The following is a 14,806-nucleotide window of genomic DNA, read 5'->3' as shown; positions in this document are numbered from 1 at the left end:
TTGTGACAGAGATTTTCCATTTTGACTGATTTCAGACGAAATTTGATTGAAAGATCGATCGGGCGGCAATGTTATGGCACAGACTCGTCCCTGGTTTGATAAAACTATCGGATGGTCAATTGGCCTGCTAAATTCTGCGCACCAGGGCAACACATGCGCAGAAGAGCCGACTGCTGCGACTGAGCCAGTTTACCGGGAGTGATTGTGGCTAGACGGAGGCACTCGGGAGGATGGCGAGGGACGCATCGGTGCTCATGTGGCTGGGGGAAGCCCCAGGTAAGTATTAAACTTTTTACGCCGACGTCTCTGGTACACTTTAAGAAACATACTTAGATGTCAAAAGATTTTGTTTTGTGTTTTTTTTTTTTTTTTTTGCCTAAACAGACAAAGAACCATCCAAACTACTAATTATAAAACTGTATACAAAACTTAATTCATTTTAAAACCATACAAGCATGACAAAACAGACGTCCGTTCAAAGGCAATAATAATGGAATCCATACTGTAGTTGTCATTATCAGTACAATCGAACTAGAAATGGATTAACATGTCAAATAACCTCTTTTTTCAAGAATACTACAGGCGAATACCCATAAGGTGGTCAGCTCCTACTGAGAAAATGGGGGGCTGCTGTCTCAAAGCACAAACTTCTAAAACGTATCACACCTCATTTCGTGCAACAGCATTGTGACCTCATCTTCTTGTTTGATTTTTTTTTTCCAATTTACATTAGCTTTAAAGAACAAGTGACACCCATGCTAACTCAGAAATAAAAAACACATATATAAGTAGATAAATACTTGCTCTGCTTACATAACAGATGTATTGCACTGTCCACGATATGATTTCTGTGAATTTTAAAGGAAAAGCAGAGAATCCTATTCTAGACAGTTTCCATCTTGGTTACCTTTGAATGAAGCTAATTCTGACATAATTTCCTTCCTCGCTCTTTTTTTCTCCTCTTGATAATTGTGTATTTGTTTCCCGCCCTCTTCCCAGAGTCTTCAGACACTCCCACTGAGGTCTATACTAGGAAGAGCACTGTCTTATGTCATTAGGGGAAATAAAGGGAAGAGCAGGAATATATTATAGATAAAAAGATCCCGCAGCATGCAACGGTTTTGCCAGCTGATGGCAATGGCAATTAAATGGCTAGTGCTCCTAAGGTATGTGATAACTCCAAACCATAACAGCAGAACAAGTTTTGAATGCAGGATTAGCATCTTTATCACTTAATACACTCAGACCACTTGCTGTTGACATTTTATTCTTATGGTGACAATCCCGCTTTAAACCCCACAACAAAAAAGTAAGAAAAGATAAGAAAAAAAAAAAACTGTACTCACAAAAAAGGTAACCAGGCAGAGAAAACAATATCGAGTTTGTGGAGTTTGGAGACAGATAAAGGCTAAGATTTTGCTAATGAAAAATTAAACCCAGGTATATGTACCGTATGTAAGAGTTGTGCCTGGTTGGTAAGCTGGTCAGGATGGCAAGATGTCATCCACGTGACGTTGGTCTTTAAGGGCTCTTATAGTCCATTAGAGGCAACAAAAGCGATCTTTATATTTGCAAATTTCACAAAAGACAAATAGTGAACGGAACGTTCAGTGTTATGGACATGTATTAATTAGCCTTATGGATGAAAAACTCTGTTTCCTGGATTTCATAATACTTACCGGTATATTATAAGTAAACATAATCTAAGCATCTTAATTCCTGGAACGTCATCCTAGAAAGAAAACCCTAATGAGAGAGAATAAATAGCCAGACGGAGGAAGCAGCGCTACATCCGAGCGAGGAGCAGGGCTCGCATCACCGACCTGTGTGTGCTGGTGAGTATCCGAACAATAGAACAATTCTATATTACTCTGTGTGTACCACAAGGCTCTGAATATAAGAACTCTGAGATCAATTACATACAAGAATTCTTATAGGAGGGACACAAGTTTTGAATCAGGACAATGCCAATTTCTGCCTAACTTTGAAAGATTCAAAGAGTAAGAATTCAGTATATACTCGGGTATAAGCCGAGGTTATGGGTCCAAAAAAGTGGACCAAAAGTGGGGGTCTCGGCTCATACTGGAGTCACTACCCCCTAAGTGCTTATAAACTATGTCCCCCTGGTGCCCCGATAGCCTCCTTGTTCCCCGCCACATGCATCTTGGTCACTCTCCCCCCCCCCCCCCAGCCAGAGGGGAATGATATGCACTCTTACAGGTGCAGAGTCCAATCGTTATGCATGGTGGCCCGCACATCGTTCACTCACCGGACCACACTAAATGTAAGATTCTCAAGTAGCGCTTTACAAGTGCCGCTGCTGGACATCATAGACATGAGATTCCTACATCCAGCGTGGTCCGGTGAGTGAATGCTGTGCGGGTCCACCATGCATAACGGTTGAACTCTGCACCGGTAAGAGCGCATATCGCTCCCCTCTGGCTAGGGGGAGAGGCTCAGGGGGTGACGAAGATGAACGTGGCACATAAATCAGCCGGAACCCATGACGGGAGACACAAGCGGGGGTGAGGAGGCACTCGGAGGCACTAAAAGGACATAGATGATATGCACTGCAGCCAAAGAGATCAGCGGTGCTCACATACATTGTAGCTGGAACATTATTCAACATGCTTTTGGCGGGGGACTCAGGTAGGGGACGAGGAGGTTTGAGTGAACGCTGCGCACATATCACTGCGGCCTGAAGTGGGTAAGAAACTGGGGGGGGGAAGATAAAAGAATAGCTGCACTATATGCTAACCTCGTATTCAGCCAGTCACGATGAGAGATGGTGATAATATTCCACAGGTCTAGGAAATAATGTGCTAGGGAGAGAATTTGGGCACCGGCAGCTGGATGGTATTATTGCTATCTGATGATTTTATATTGCTTTTCCTGTGTATGGTTGTGGCCGGTCGTGGTTGTGTGGTTATGGCATTTGCACACCCTCAGCTTATACTCAGGACAATCAATTTTTCCTGTGTTTTTTTTTTTAATTTAAGGTAAAAGTTGGGGGGTCGGACTATACTCGGGTCAGCTTATACTCAAGTATACGCAAGGCTCTTACCCTGTACACTGAATAAAGTGTTAGAGAGCACAAACCTATATACATTGTGCATCAGAGCCTTTGCTAATATAATCAAAGGTCCTTAAAGCACACCTAAAGTTGGAAGGGTATGGAGGCTGACATTTATTTCCTTTTAAACTATGCAGATTGCCTGGCTGTTCTGCTGATCCTCTGTCTCTAATACTTTAAGCCATAGCCCTGAGCAAGCGTGCAGATCAGGTGCTCTGACTGAAGTGTGCCTGGATTAGCTGCATGCTTGTTCCAGGTGTGTGATTCAGACACTACTGATGCATGAAAGGTTAGCAGGATGCCAGGCAACTGGTATTAACAGGAAATATGGCAGCTTCCATATTCCTCTCAATTCAGGTGTCCTTGAAAGTAAGCCATGGACATCATACTGTTGATAGCTCGGTTTTCCGTTATTAACACTCCTGAGCTCAAGTACTCTTTTGTTAGCATACTGTCCCTCTTTCGGAGGGACAGCCCCTCTTGGGGAACCCAATCCCTCTTTCTTCTTCATTTGTCCCTCTTTCAGGAATTATGTACAGAGCTATGTAAATATATGTATTGTATATCTACTGAAAAATGTGCGCCTGCACAGTAAGCCGCTTACAGCATGGGCTTGATTGACAGCGGCAGTTCGCGCAGGCGCAGTGAGGACGACCTCGGAGTTGGTCTCTGCACCGTGCACGGAGACCGGGACTGCGGCGCAGAGCGGAGCGTGGGACAGCCGGCTGCAAGGGGCTGGAGAAAGCCCCAGAGGTGAGTAAAGCTCATTTTGTAGATTTTCCCTGATAACTCCTTTAATCTCCTGGGGGATACAATTATATCACCCAGGAGGTGGCGCAGCACTATTTTTTAAATTTTTTTATTTTTTAAATCATGTAGCGAGCCCAGGGCTCGCTACATGATAGCCGCTGTGCAGCGGCATCCCCCCACCCCCTCCGATCGCCTCCGGCAATCAAAGCAAACAGGAAATCCCGTTCAGCTTCCCCCGTCGCCATGGCGACGACCGGGATGACGTCAACGACGTCAGAGGGAGTCCCGATCCACCCCTCAGCGCTGCCTGGCACTGATTGGCCAGGCTGCGCACGGGGTCTTGGGGGGGGGGGGGAGCGGCGCGGCGGGTAGCGGCGAATCAGCGCAGAGCGGCAGCGATCGGTATATACACACAGCTAGCAAAGTGCTAGCTGCGTGCAACAAAAAAAAATTATGCAAATCGGCCCACCAGGGCCTGAGAAATCCTCTGTGGCGGCGTACCCCGAGCTCAGCTCGGGATTATCCCCCAGAAGGTTAAAGAAAACCGGAGATGATGAGAAAATATATATATATATATATATATATATAAATACTTAATGCATATGCAATGTAAATGGATGGGACAGATTCCACTAGAGCGATTGCAATTAAGGAAATCATAATCACAGGACATGCAGCATTTTGGGAGTGTTTCTATTCTAATGAATTGTATAAGAGCAGGGAAATCGCTCCCAAAATCGCTAGCAAACCGCTATCACAAATCGCTCGTGATTGTGATAGCGTTCTGCGCTTTCTAGTAGGTTCCAGGCCTCAGGCTGATCGACCCCTCACCGTCCTCCTGCACCACCTGGATCTGCCGCTATGGGTCCCAGTAATTCGGCCAGTTGGGGCTTAGTGCACATGCGCAGCCACGTGCACGCTATCGCGGGGAGCATTTTGCGCCTGGGTACAGGAGCGATGGGGGAGCATGCGCGGGCGGACCGTGCCTGCACCAACTGGACCTAACTGGTCGAATTACCGGGACCCATAGCGGAAGTTCCAGGCGGTGCAGGAGGACAGTGAGGGAGCGATCAGCCTGAAGAGGGCTGGAGGAAGCCCCAGGTATGTATCATTTTTTTTATATATCATCATGTCAGGTACACTTTAATATACTCTAAATGTTATTTCTATCATTTAAATTGATACATTTTTTATTTTTAAATGTTAAAATTAAAGAGAACCCGAGGTGGCTTCCTAAGAATGAAATCCGCACACAGCCCAGCCTCTGTTGCTATCTCAATCCCCCTTAAGTTCCCCCTGCGTTCTGCTATGCCCCATAAATCGCAGCGGGCTGTGATTCCCTATGTAATGTCACTCTGCGTGCTCCCCCCGCCTCCTGCATAGCTCCGGTCCCCGCCTGCGTCCCTTCCCTTCCTGCTGATTGGAGGGAAAGGACACGGGCGGGGACCGGAGCTATGCAGGAGGCGGGGGGAGCGGGGAGAGTGACACTACAGAGGTAAACACAGCCTGCTGCGTGTCGACAGCGCGGCTGTGATTTATGGGGCATAGCAGAACGCAGGGGGAGCTTAGGGGGGATTGAGATAGTAACAGAGGCTGGACAGTATAGGCAGTTCCAGCCTCTGTGTGCGGATTTCATTCTTAGGAAGCCACCTCGGGTTCTCTTTCAGGAGAACGGATGATGATAGAGAGGACCAGTGTGGTCTGAATGTTAAAACGTTGTCTTTTGCTTCTGAATCTTTTCTGGTATCAGTGACTTGGGATGTGCCAGGGGCGTGATTAGGGGTGTGGCAGGGGTGTGATTAGGGGTGTGGCAAGGTTTTGTCTTAAAGTGTCCCTCCTTTTTATCTCAAAATATTGGCAGTTATGTGTTAGCAATGACCCTCTACTGAGCACATTGAGAAAAAGGGTTGTTCCTCTGTGTTCTTAACATTAATAGGCTGAGCGCCTTTTACTCAATGTGTTTCCTGACGTTCACTTTGGAGACAATATTCGGAGACAGGGACAATTCTCTGCTTCTGGAGAAATGCCCCAGTGTCTAGTTTTCAAGTCTAACTCATTCCAGTTTTCTTAACTTTGAGGTGTAACCTTAACAAAGGTCAAACTGCACTAAAAAAATGTTTTTTTCTGTCATTCAACAGGGTGTGAAGACCTCACTGATTAATCATGAAGGTTTCACTGCTGATACTGCTCATATTTCTGGCAGCCATTGTGGCTTTATCTCATGCAGGGAAGGGAGGGTCAAATTCTCAAGGTTTAAAAGGAGGGTCTCAAGGGTCAAAGGGTGGGTCAAATTCTCAAGGCTCCAAAGGAGGGTCTAAGAGTGGGTTAACTTCACAAGGGTCCATTCATCAAGGGTCAATGCCTGCAGCAAATTCCCCATGGTCAAGGCTTGCAGCAAAATTTCCATGGTCAAAGTCTCCAGCAAAATCTCCAGAGTCAATGCCAGCAGCAAAATCTCCAGGGTTAAAGCCAGCAGCAAAATCTCTAGGGTTAAAGCCAGCAGCAAAATCGCCAGGGTTAGAGAAAGTAGCAAAATCTCCAGGGTTAGAGAAAGCAGCAAAATCTCCAGGGTTAGAGCTAGCAGCAAAATCTCAAGAGTCAAAGCCTGCAGCAAATGCTCCAGGGTCAAAGTCTGAAAGAAATTCCCTATGGTCAAAGCTTTCAGCAAAATTTCCATGGTCAAAGCCTGCAGCAAAATATCCAGGGTTAAAGCCTGAAAAAAAAATTCCAGGGTTAAAGCCTGTAAAAAAATCTCCAGGGTCAGAGCCAGCAGCAAAATCTCCAGAGTCAAAGCCTGCAGTAAAATTTCCATGGTCAAAGCCAGCAGCAAAATCTCCAGGGTTAGAGCCAGCAGCAAAATCTTCAGGGTTAAAGCCAGCAGGAAAATTTCCAGGGTTAAAGCCAACAATAAAATTTCCACGGTCAAAACGTGCAGCAAAATCTCCAGGGTTAGAGCCTGAAGGAAATTCCCCATGGTCAAAGCTTGCAGCAAAATTTCAATGGTCAAAACCTGCAGCAAAATCTCCAGGGCTAGAGCCAGCAGCAAAATCACCAGCGTTAGAGCCAACAGCAAAATCATCAGGGTTAGATCCAGCAGCAAATGCTCTAGGGTTAAAGCCTGCAGAAATATCTCCAGGTTTAAAGCCTTCTGCAAAATCTCCAGGAATTGAGCCAGCAGCAAAATCACCAGGGTTAGATCCAGCAGCAAATTTTCCAGGGTTAGAACCAGCAGAAAATGCTCCAGGGTTAGAGCCAGCAGCAAAATCTCCAGGGTTAGAGCCAGCAGAAATATCTCCAGGATTAGAGCCAGCTGAAATATCTCCAGGATTAGAGCCAGCTGAAATATCTCCAGGGTTAGAGCCAGCAGAAATATCTCTAGGGTTAGAGCCAGCAGCAAAATCTCCAGGGTTAGAGCCAGCAGCAAAATCTCCAGGGTTAGAGCTAGCAGTAAAATGCCCATGGTCAATGCCAGCAGCAACATTTCCAGAGCCAATGCCAGTAGCAAAATCTCCAGGGTTTGAGCCTGCAGCAAAATCACCAGGGTTAGATCCAGCAACAAATTTTCCAGGGTTAGAACCAGCAGCAATTGCTCCAGGGTTAGAACCTGCAGCAACATTTCCATGGTCAAAGCCAGCAGCAAAATCTTCAGGGTTAGAGCCAGCAGCAAAATCTCCAGGGTTAGAGGCAGCAGCAAAATCTCCAGGGTTAGAGCCAGCAGCAAAATCTCCAGGATTAGAGCCAGCAGAAATATTTCCAGGTTTAGAGCCAGCAGAAATATCTCCAGGGTTAGAGGCAGCAGCAAAATCTCCAGGGTTAGAGCCAGCAGCAAAATCTCCAGGATTAGAGCCAGCAGCAAAATCTCTAGGGTTAGAGACAGCAGCAAAATCTCCAGGGTTAGAGCCTGCAGCAAAATCTTCAGAGCCAAAGCCCGCAGCAAAATTTCCATGGTTAAAGCCTGCAGCAAAATCTTCAGGGCTAAAGCCTGCAGTAAAATCTCCACTGTCAAAGCGTGCAGTAAATATTCCATTGTCAAAGCCAGCAGCCAACTCTCCAGGGTTAGAGCCAGCAGCAAAATCTACAGGGTCAAAGCCTAAAGGAAATTCCCAATGGTCAAAGCTTGCAGCAAAATTTCCATGGTCAAGGCCTGCAGCAAAATCTCCAGGGTTAGAGCCAGCAGCAAAACCTCCAGGGTTTGAGTCCGCAGCAAAATCTCCAGGACTTGAGTCTGCAGCAAAATCTCTAGTTTTAGAACCAGCAGCACAATCTCTAGTTTTAGAACCAGCAGCAAAATCTCCAGGGTTAGAGCAAGCAGCAAAATCTCCAGGACTTGAGTCTGCAGCAAAATCTCTAGTTTTAGAACCAGCAGCACAATCTCTAGTTTTAGAACCAGCAGCACAATCTCTAGTTTTAGAACCAGCAGCAAAATCTCCAGGGTTAGAGCAAGCAGCAAAATCTCCAGAGTCAAAGCCTGCAGCAAAATTTCCATGGTCAAAGCCTGCAGCAAAATATCCAGGGTTAGAGCATGCAGAAAAATTTCCAGGGCTAAAGCCAGCAGTAAAATCTCCACAATCAAAGCGTGCACGCCGTGCAGTAAAATTTCCATGGTCAAAGCCAGCAGCAAACTCTCCAGGGTTAGAGTCAGCAGCAAAATCTCCAGAGTCAAAGCCTGCAGCAAAATCTCCAGAGTCAAAACCTGCAGTAAAATTTCCATGGTCAAAGCCTGCAGCAAAATCTCCAGCGTCAAATCCTGCAGTAAAATTTCCATGGTCAAAGCCTGCAGTAAAATCTCAGAATCCAAGGAATAGTGGGAAATCTCAAGAACAAAAATTTGAACGTTTTCAAGGAAAGAAGAAATTGGTGAAGGCCACTCTTCAAACAGTGAAAAAAGTGGCAAACTTTGTAAAAAACGCTGCAAACTTTGCTAAAGATGCTGTTCAAGGTTTGTTGATGTTAATTACATAGAACCATTATGCTTTATTATGCTGCCAGTTACTGCTCGGAGGTATTTGAGAATTTCTAGTCATGCAGACCTTCACATAAGAATAGTACACAACTGAACCAATTGTAATAACAATCAGGCCGTATTTATGTCTTCAGACGTTAATATTACTCAAATGTAAAAACTCTCCAAACTTGTGGTCACTGTGGGGATACCACGGTCACCTGTCTGACAAGGGGAGACCAGGAGCCAAATGGTGCAGTATTGTGCTGTATTAGATGGTAAATTGTAGTATAATGCTGGGGATACACGGTACGTTTCTGTACCGTGTATCGACCAGCTGATCCGGCCAGCTGATAATATTCAGCTGGCCCGATCATGCCGCTCGACCCTCAACCGCTCGACTCCCACCGGCAGACAATGGCAGGGAATCGAGCGGTGATAAGAAAGCGCCGGCGGGGACGAGCAGTAATCGATCCGCGCGGACGAGCGGGGATGCGCCGGCATCGAGCCGCTGGCTCGATCCGGGACCTAAAACGAGCCGTGTATGCACAGCATAAGAGTATTCATACTCACAAAGGTAGGCGGCAGTCCCTGCAACCAGCGTACATCGCCATCGGGGAAATAATCGCCCCCGCTCGGTATTCCAGGTCCTACTGGTACTGGATGGTCGCACTCCTGTTGGTCCGCCTTGGTTGTAGATAACACCACACCTGGAAGGAGAACACCTCCAAATGGGATGTAATGTATAGTACTGGGGGTGGAGGCGCCCAAAGATAGGTAATGTAATGAAACAAACAATAATAATAAGGTGGAGGGAGGTGTCTTTACCACTGCAGATAGAAGAACCCAAACCACAGGGTTAATGTAAAAATATTAAATTATTTATTCGGCACGATTAAAAGGACAACGCGTTTCCCGGGTTTCAGCCCACTTCTTCAAGGGACTATGAGCACCTCTCAAGGGCATGCCTTTAAGCCAGACGACTTCCAACAAAGTCATGCTATGACCCCTCTGAAGGAGCCTCTTGCAATGGCTATGCGTGTCACTTCCTCTTCCTGCTTCCATTCAGTGATGCACTTTTCTAACAGAGAAGATGGGTGACCCGGAAGTTATAACAGCCAAGATGGCAGCCGCGATTTTTAAATTGAATGGTGTAGAATGGCGATTCAGGCATCAAATGAAAGAGGAGAGCACAAGCTACAGAAAGGTATGCATCTTTAAGTACTTTGCAGTACTGGTCGGAGTCTTAAAGGCATACCCATGAGAGGTGCTCGGAGTCCCTTTCAGGTCAATACAAGTGCCTTAAAAATATGGTCACAAGCATGGATGCCAGATATCTGGCTATCTCAAAGTATCTCAAACTTTGAGTAGATGACCATGCATAGGTTGATTATGGCCCGATAGGCTGAGCCTATTTATCCCTATTCGACTGGATAGTGATCGGTTCCTACAAAGATCAGCACACACTGCAGGTAGCTTACTATCAGTATAAGCAAAAGCAGCAAAGAGGTGCTCGGAGTCCCTTTAATGCCTGTTACACACAATGCAATTTCTCGTGAGATGAATAAGTAGAAACGATTATTTTCGACAGGTCCAATCTGATTTCCGATTGTTTTTCTAATGGATTTTGTATTGAAGTGATCAGAAAATCCATCAGAAAAACTATTGGAAAACTGTCGGAAATCATGGATTTGACCCGTCTCTCTGACTAGAAATTGCATAGTATATAACGGGGATTATACATGCCTGCCAATAAAGGTAAAAATGTGCTGCAGCGGCCTCGCCCAGAAAGAGGTGGGGGGCAGCATGTAATTTATCAAGTTAAACCTCGTGGCTAATCATGTATGGGGAAAAGGAAGGGAACACTAATATGCATAGTACATGGTGGATTAAAGGAGCACCCTAGACCATGATAATGACAGCTGCTAATTTCCTACCCTCGGCTTATACACGGGTCAATCCCTTTCTCCTGGTTTCTGGGGTAAAAGTGGGTACTTCGGCTACCGTGTTTCCCTGAAAATAAGACAGTGTCTTATATAAAATTTTGCTACACATGTTGTGCTAGGGCAGTGATCTGAAAACTTGGCTCTCCAGCTATTAGGGAACTATAAGTCCCAAAATGCATTGCGAGAGTCTGACAGCCACAGTCATGATTCATAAAGGAAAATGCATTGTGGGACTTGTAGTTGCTTAACAGCCGGAGAGCCAAGTTTACAGATCACTGTGCTAGGGCTTATTTTCAGTGGATGCCTTATATTTCTATGAACACACAAGTTCATGTTCCGTGTCCTCCTGCCTTCCCCACTGTACTGCCTGTTCCTCTGCTGGATCCACCTCTTGAGTGCCCCTCTGTCCCCTTGTACCTTTAGTGACCTCCTGTATATCCCCGTCGTCCTCTATAACCTAAACTCCTGTGTCCCATGTAACCCTATGTCCTCCTGGTGTCCCGTGTCCTCCAATGTCCCTCTGCATCCTCCTCTTACCCCTACCTCTATGTCGCACTGCCTCCTGTGTCCTGCAAAGTCCCACTAATCATCTTCTTCCCCCCAGCTCCATGCTGTGGTGTCCCTGATCTTCAGACTATGGGGAGGAAGTACAGCAACTTGTGTTTCTACGGGAGCCGATGATCTCGTAGGCGGGACCATGGCTCTTTTTTTGGACCAATCACTACACTCGCTGTGTATCAGCAAGTGCAGTGATTGGCCCAATGAAACGGAGCCTTGGGCCCTACCCATGAGACCTTCGGCTCAAGTAGAAATACAAGTTGCCATACTTTTCCCTTTTACTGCAGCTAGGGCTTACTTTTGGGGTAGGGCTTATATTTCAAGTATGCTCAAAATACCTGCTAGGGCTTACTTGCGGGAGATGTCTTAAGGGAATTATGCAGGTTGGCTTATACACGAGAATAAACAGTACATAAATATAAAGGTATATGGATAAGCTACAGCATGCATTTACACTCCACATATGGCTCAGTGTACTATATGAATCCATGTAGCTCTGATGTCCTGGCCAATTGACTACCAATATGGACTTTTTCATAGCGGGATCTTTTTCTGGCACATTTCAGGATCACATGACGCGGGCAAAGCCAACCAGGATATGAGACACACCAACTACAGAGCTCCTGACAAGCAAGCCAGTACAGCCAATCTCCTGCAGAAAGAGGAGCACCATCAGGATCTTCAACCCGACAAGTCCATGTCGGATCTCGCTGGGGTTTCTGTGAGCAGCAAAGGAGGTCCAGAGGACCTTAGGTAAGCATGCGCTTTTTGGCCTTATGTTTGCCACAGGTACACTTTAAAAACAGAAATATTAGATGTCTGCAAGCCTGGGAAGCCACAATATCTCATACCTAGGTCACTTTTGTAGGTGTCCTAATGGCAGGTGTGTTCTCAATTTTAAACCTCCAAAGTTAACCATACTGCACTACATGGAAGCTGACCCTCCCCTTCCTCTGGGTGCCATGTGCTGCCATCTTTAACCACTTCCCCGCCAAAGGTTATTTCCCCTCAAAAACCAGAGCAATTTTCACACATCACGCTCCTCCCATTCATTCACCATTAACTTTATCGCTACTTATCACACCAAAATGATCTGTGCATTGTTTTGTTGCCACAAATTAGGCTTTCTTTAGGTGATACTTTTGCTAAGAATTATTTTATTTTATATACATTTTAAAGGGAATTCTAAAAAAAATCTGAAAAATCTTCTTTTCTCTTAGTTTTCAGACATTATAGTTTTAAAATAAAATGTGCTTTGATAGATAAAACACACGTTTTATTTGCCCATTTGTCCTGGTTATTACAAGGTTTAAATAATAGTGATATATAACGTACATATTGAAAAATCTAGAGGTAACTATTGGTCCTGACAGTTTCCTGTCTGTGAACCTCATTGTATTGTAGAAATTAACAGCTGTTTACAGCTGGGAACAACTGCCAAAAAAGCAAGCAGCATCTCCTTCCACTAACATCACCTGCCAGCAGAAAAATGTCTCCATGTGATAAATGCAGGGCTGTGGAGGTGGAGTCGAGAAGTCGGAGCACTTTTTGGGTACCTGAAATCGGAGTCGGGAGAAAATGCACCGACTCAGACTCCTAATGAATTTAAACTGTAATTAAAATATAAAATGTGATAAAATGTTCTATTTCTCAGAGAATAGTCATCATAAATAATTTATATATACAGTAATAGCTCTGCTTGGTCCACAAAAATGAAATAAACGAATCAAAAATTAGTTACTTGTGCTGCTTCAGTAAAGCAGCCCCCGTATTTTTAAGGTCAGATATACATATCGGATTGTGACTGTATATATGATGTGTACACAGGAATCTCTTATATATACTAAATAACATCTATGCTGTAAGAATAAAGCCTGATGTGTAGCTGTGTCACTAAAAGAGATGGTCAATGAGATGGAAATAATTCTGCATTGATGCTGACTTATGCAAATGTATGCACTTTCTTTGCTCATGAAATCAAATAATTTAATATGTTGTTAAAATTTGGTTTGGCGACTACGAATTAAAGGATACCTGAGAAGGATGAAAATAAAAGTTTTATACATACCTGGGGACAGCGAGGGACTGATTAGCCTGAAGGGGGCTGGAGGAAGCCCCAGATATGTATAAAACTTTAAATTTCATCTGGCTCAGGTTTACTTTATATTACACAGTAGTACTACATATGCTCTCCCCACCGAGCTGCAGGGAATCCACTGAGAATGCTGTGCACATTGAACACAGAGGTGTTGTCTGTCACCCATAAACCTTGTTCAGATTGTGCATGAAGAATGTGTAATAGAGGAAGAATCTCCTCATTCCCCTGCAGAGTACCTGCACATCACTCTTACATGTACCCACACTTACATTGCCTAGGGCCTGATAGATGTTCTTTGTTCCTGTATTCTACAAGTACTCTTACCAAGGACTAGTTTTAGTCTATAACTAAAAGTATTAGAGGCAGAAGATATGACAGCCTCCGTATCCCTCTCACTTCAGTTGTCTTTTAAAATTCCTAAGCGTTGGCAGTTAAGAGATGAATTTCATGTTACATACTTTCAATCAACAAAAATGTAATATGCAAATTAGAGGAGTCGGAGTTGGTGGAATCCTAACCAGAGGAGTCGGAGTCGGTGGATTTTTATACCGACTCCACAGCCCTGGATAAATGTCAGAATGTAAATCAGGGAGAGGAAATATTTTACAATGGGCAACCACTGACTAAATCATTTATACATAACTATTGTAAAAATGAAGCACGTTTGTTCATTACATTATTTTCTTCACTGGAGTTCCTCTTTAAGGCACAGAGTATAGCATTGCTGCTATAGCCGCGGCGTCATCTGGTGCTACGCACCTCCGTGGGTGCGCACAGATGACCTGCTTTGCTGTCCCGCTTCACCCGGCTACATTTTCCTGCCACCCAGCTGCAAAAAAGTTCTGGGGAGAACACTGAAGTGGTCGAGTTAAAAATTGTGGATAATTTTGCCATGAATGTAATACTTGTAACATAGTCTCCTATATTATCGCACAGTCTGTACTGATTTCTGTCCCTTTTTCAGTGGTATGGGAAAGTTGATCCAGCAAGCCTTTGGGGGTGATCCAGAAGACAGCAAAGCAGACCAGAAGACCAATAAACGGGGGAGAAAAGGAAAGGACCCCAATCCCTTCAGGCCTGCTGTATTGCCTTGGAAACACTAGGCCCCGCCTCTCTTACAAACCTCACTGACTGTCAACACAGGGTGCATTGTGGGTACAGAACACATAACCCCGGATCCATGATCACCACAGTTCCAAAACCAGAATAACCAGCGTCACTCAGCGCTGCTTATATTTCTGAAGAGCCTTATTCACAGTTAGTATTTTTCTGGCTTGACCGCTGCACTATGAGCAACACCGGTCAGGTTACTATTCAGTCTCAACCTTTTCTAAAAAAATGAATTATTAATAAATAATCGCTGTACATTGCAAGTATTTTAAAGGGAACCGACCATCATTCTTAACTCCTAGGGCAGCTTAATAGCAAATTAAAAATGC

The 14,806-nt window shown here is 44.8% G+C and overlaps 2 protein-coding genes across 3 annotated transcripts in view; one reads left to right on the top strand and one right to left on the bottom strand.

Moving 5' to 3' along the window:
• SAAL1 (serum amyloid A like 1) overlaps positions 1–14,806 on the bottom strand; it is a 227,095-nt gene that overhangs the window by 87,876 nt on the left and 124,413 nt on the right. The window lies entirely within an intron of this gene.
• Positions 8,685–14,754, top strand: LOC137538697 (serum amyloid A-2 protein-like). Its single transcript, XM_068260996.1, has 3 exons — positions 8,685–8,762; positions 11,836–12,022; positions 14,332–14,754. Exons 2-3 carry the CDS (start codon positions 11,868–11,870, stop codon positions 14,468–14,470), a joined length of 294 nt encoding a protein of 97 aa, XP_068117097.1. The 5' UTR covers positions 8,685–8,762; positions 11,836–11,867; the 3' UTR covers positions 14,471–14,754.

The sequence above is a fragment of the Hyperolius riggenbachi genome, chromosome 11 (genome assembly GCF_040937935.1).
Source record: "Hyperolius riggenbachi isolate aHypRig1 chromosome 11, aHypRig1.pri, whole genome shotgun sequence".
NCBI classification, from domain to species: Eukaryota; Metazoa; Chordata; class Amphibia; order Anura; family Hyperoliidae; genus Hyperolius; species Hyperolius riggenbachi.
Note: the sequence above shows the minus strand (reverse complement) of the source record. Positions and strands in the feature narration are given on the sequence as shown.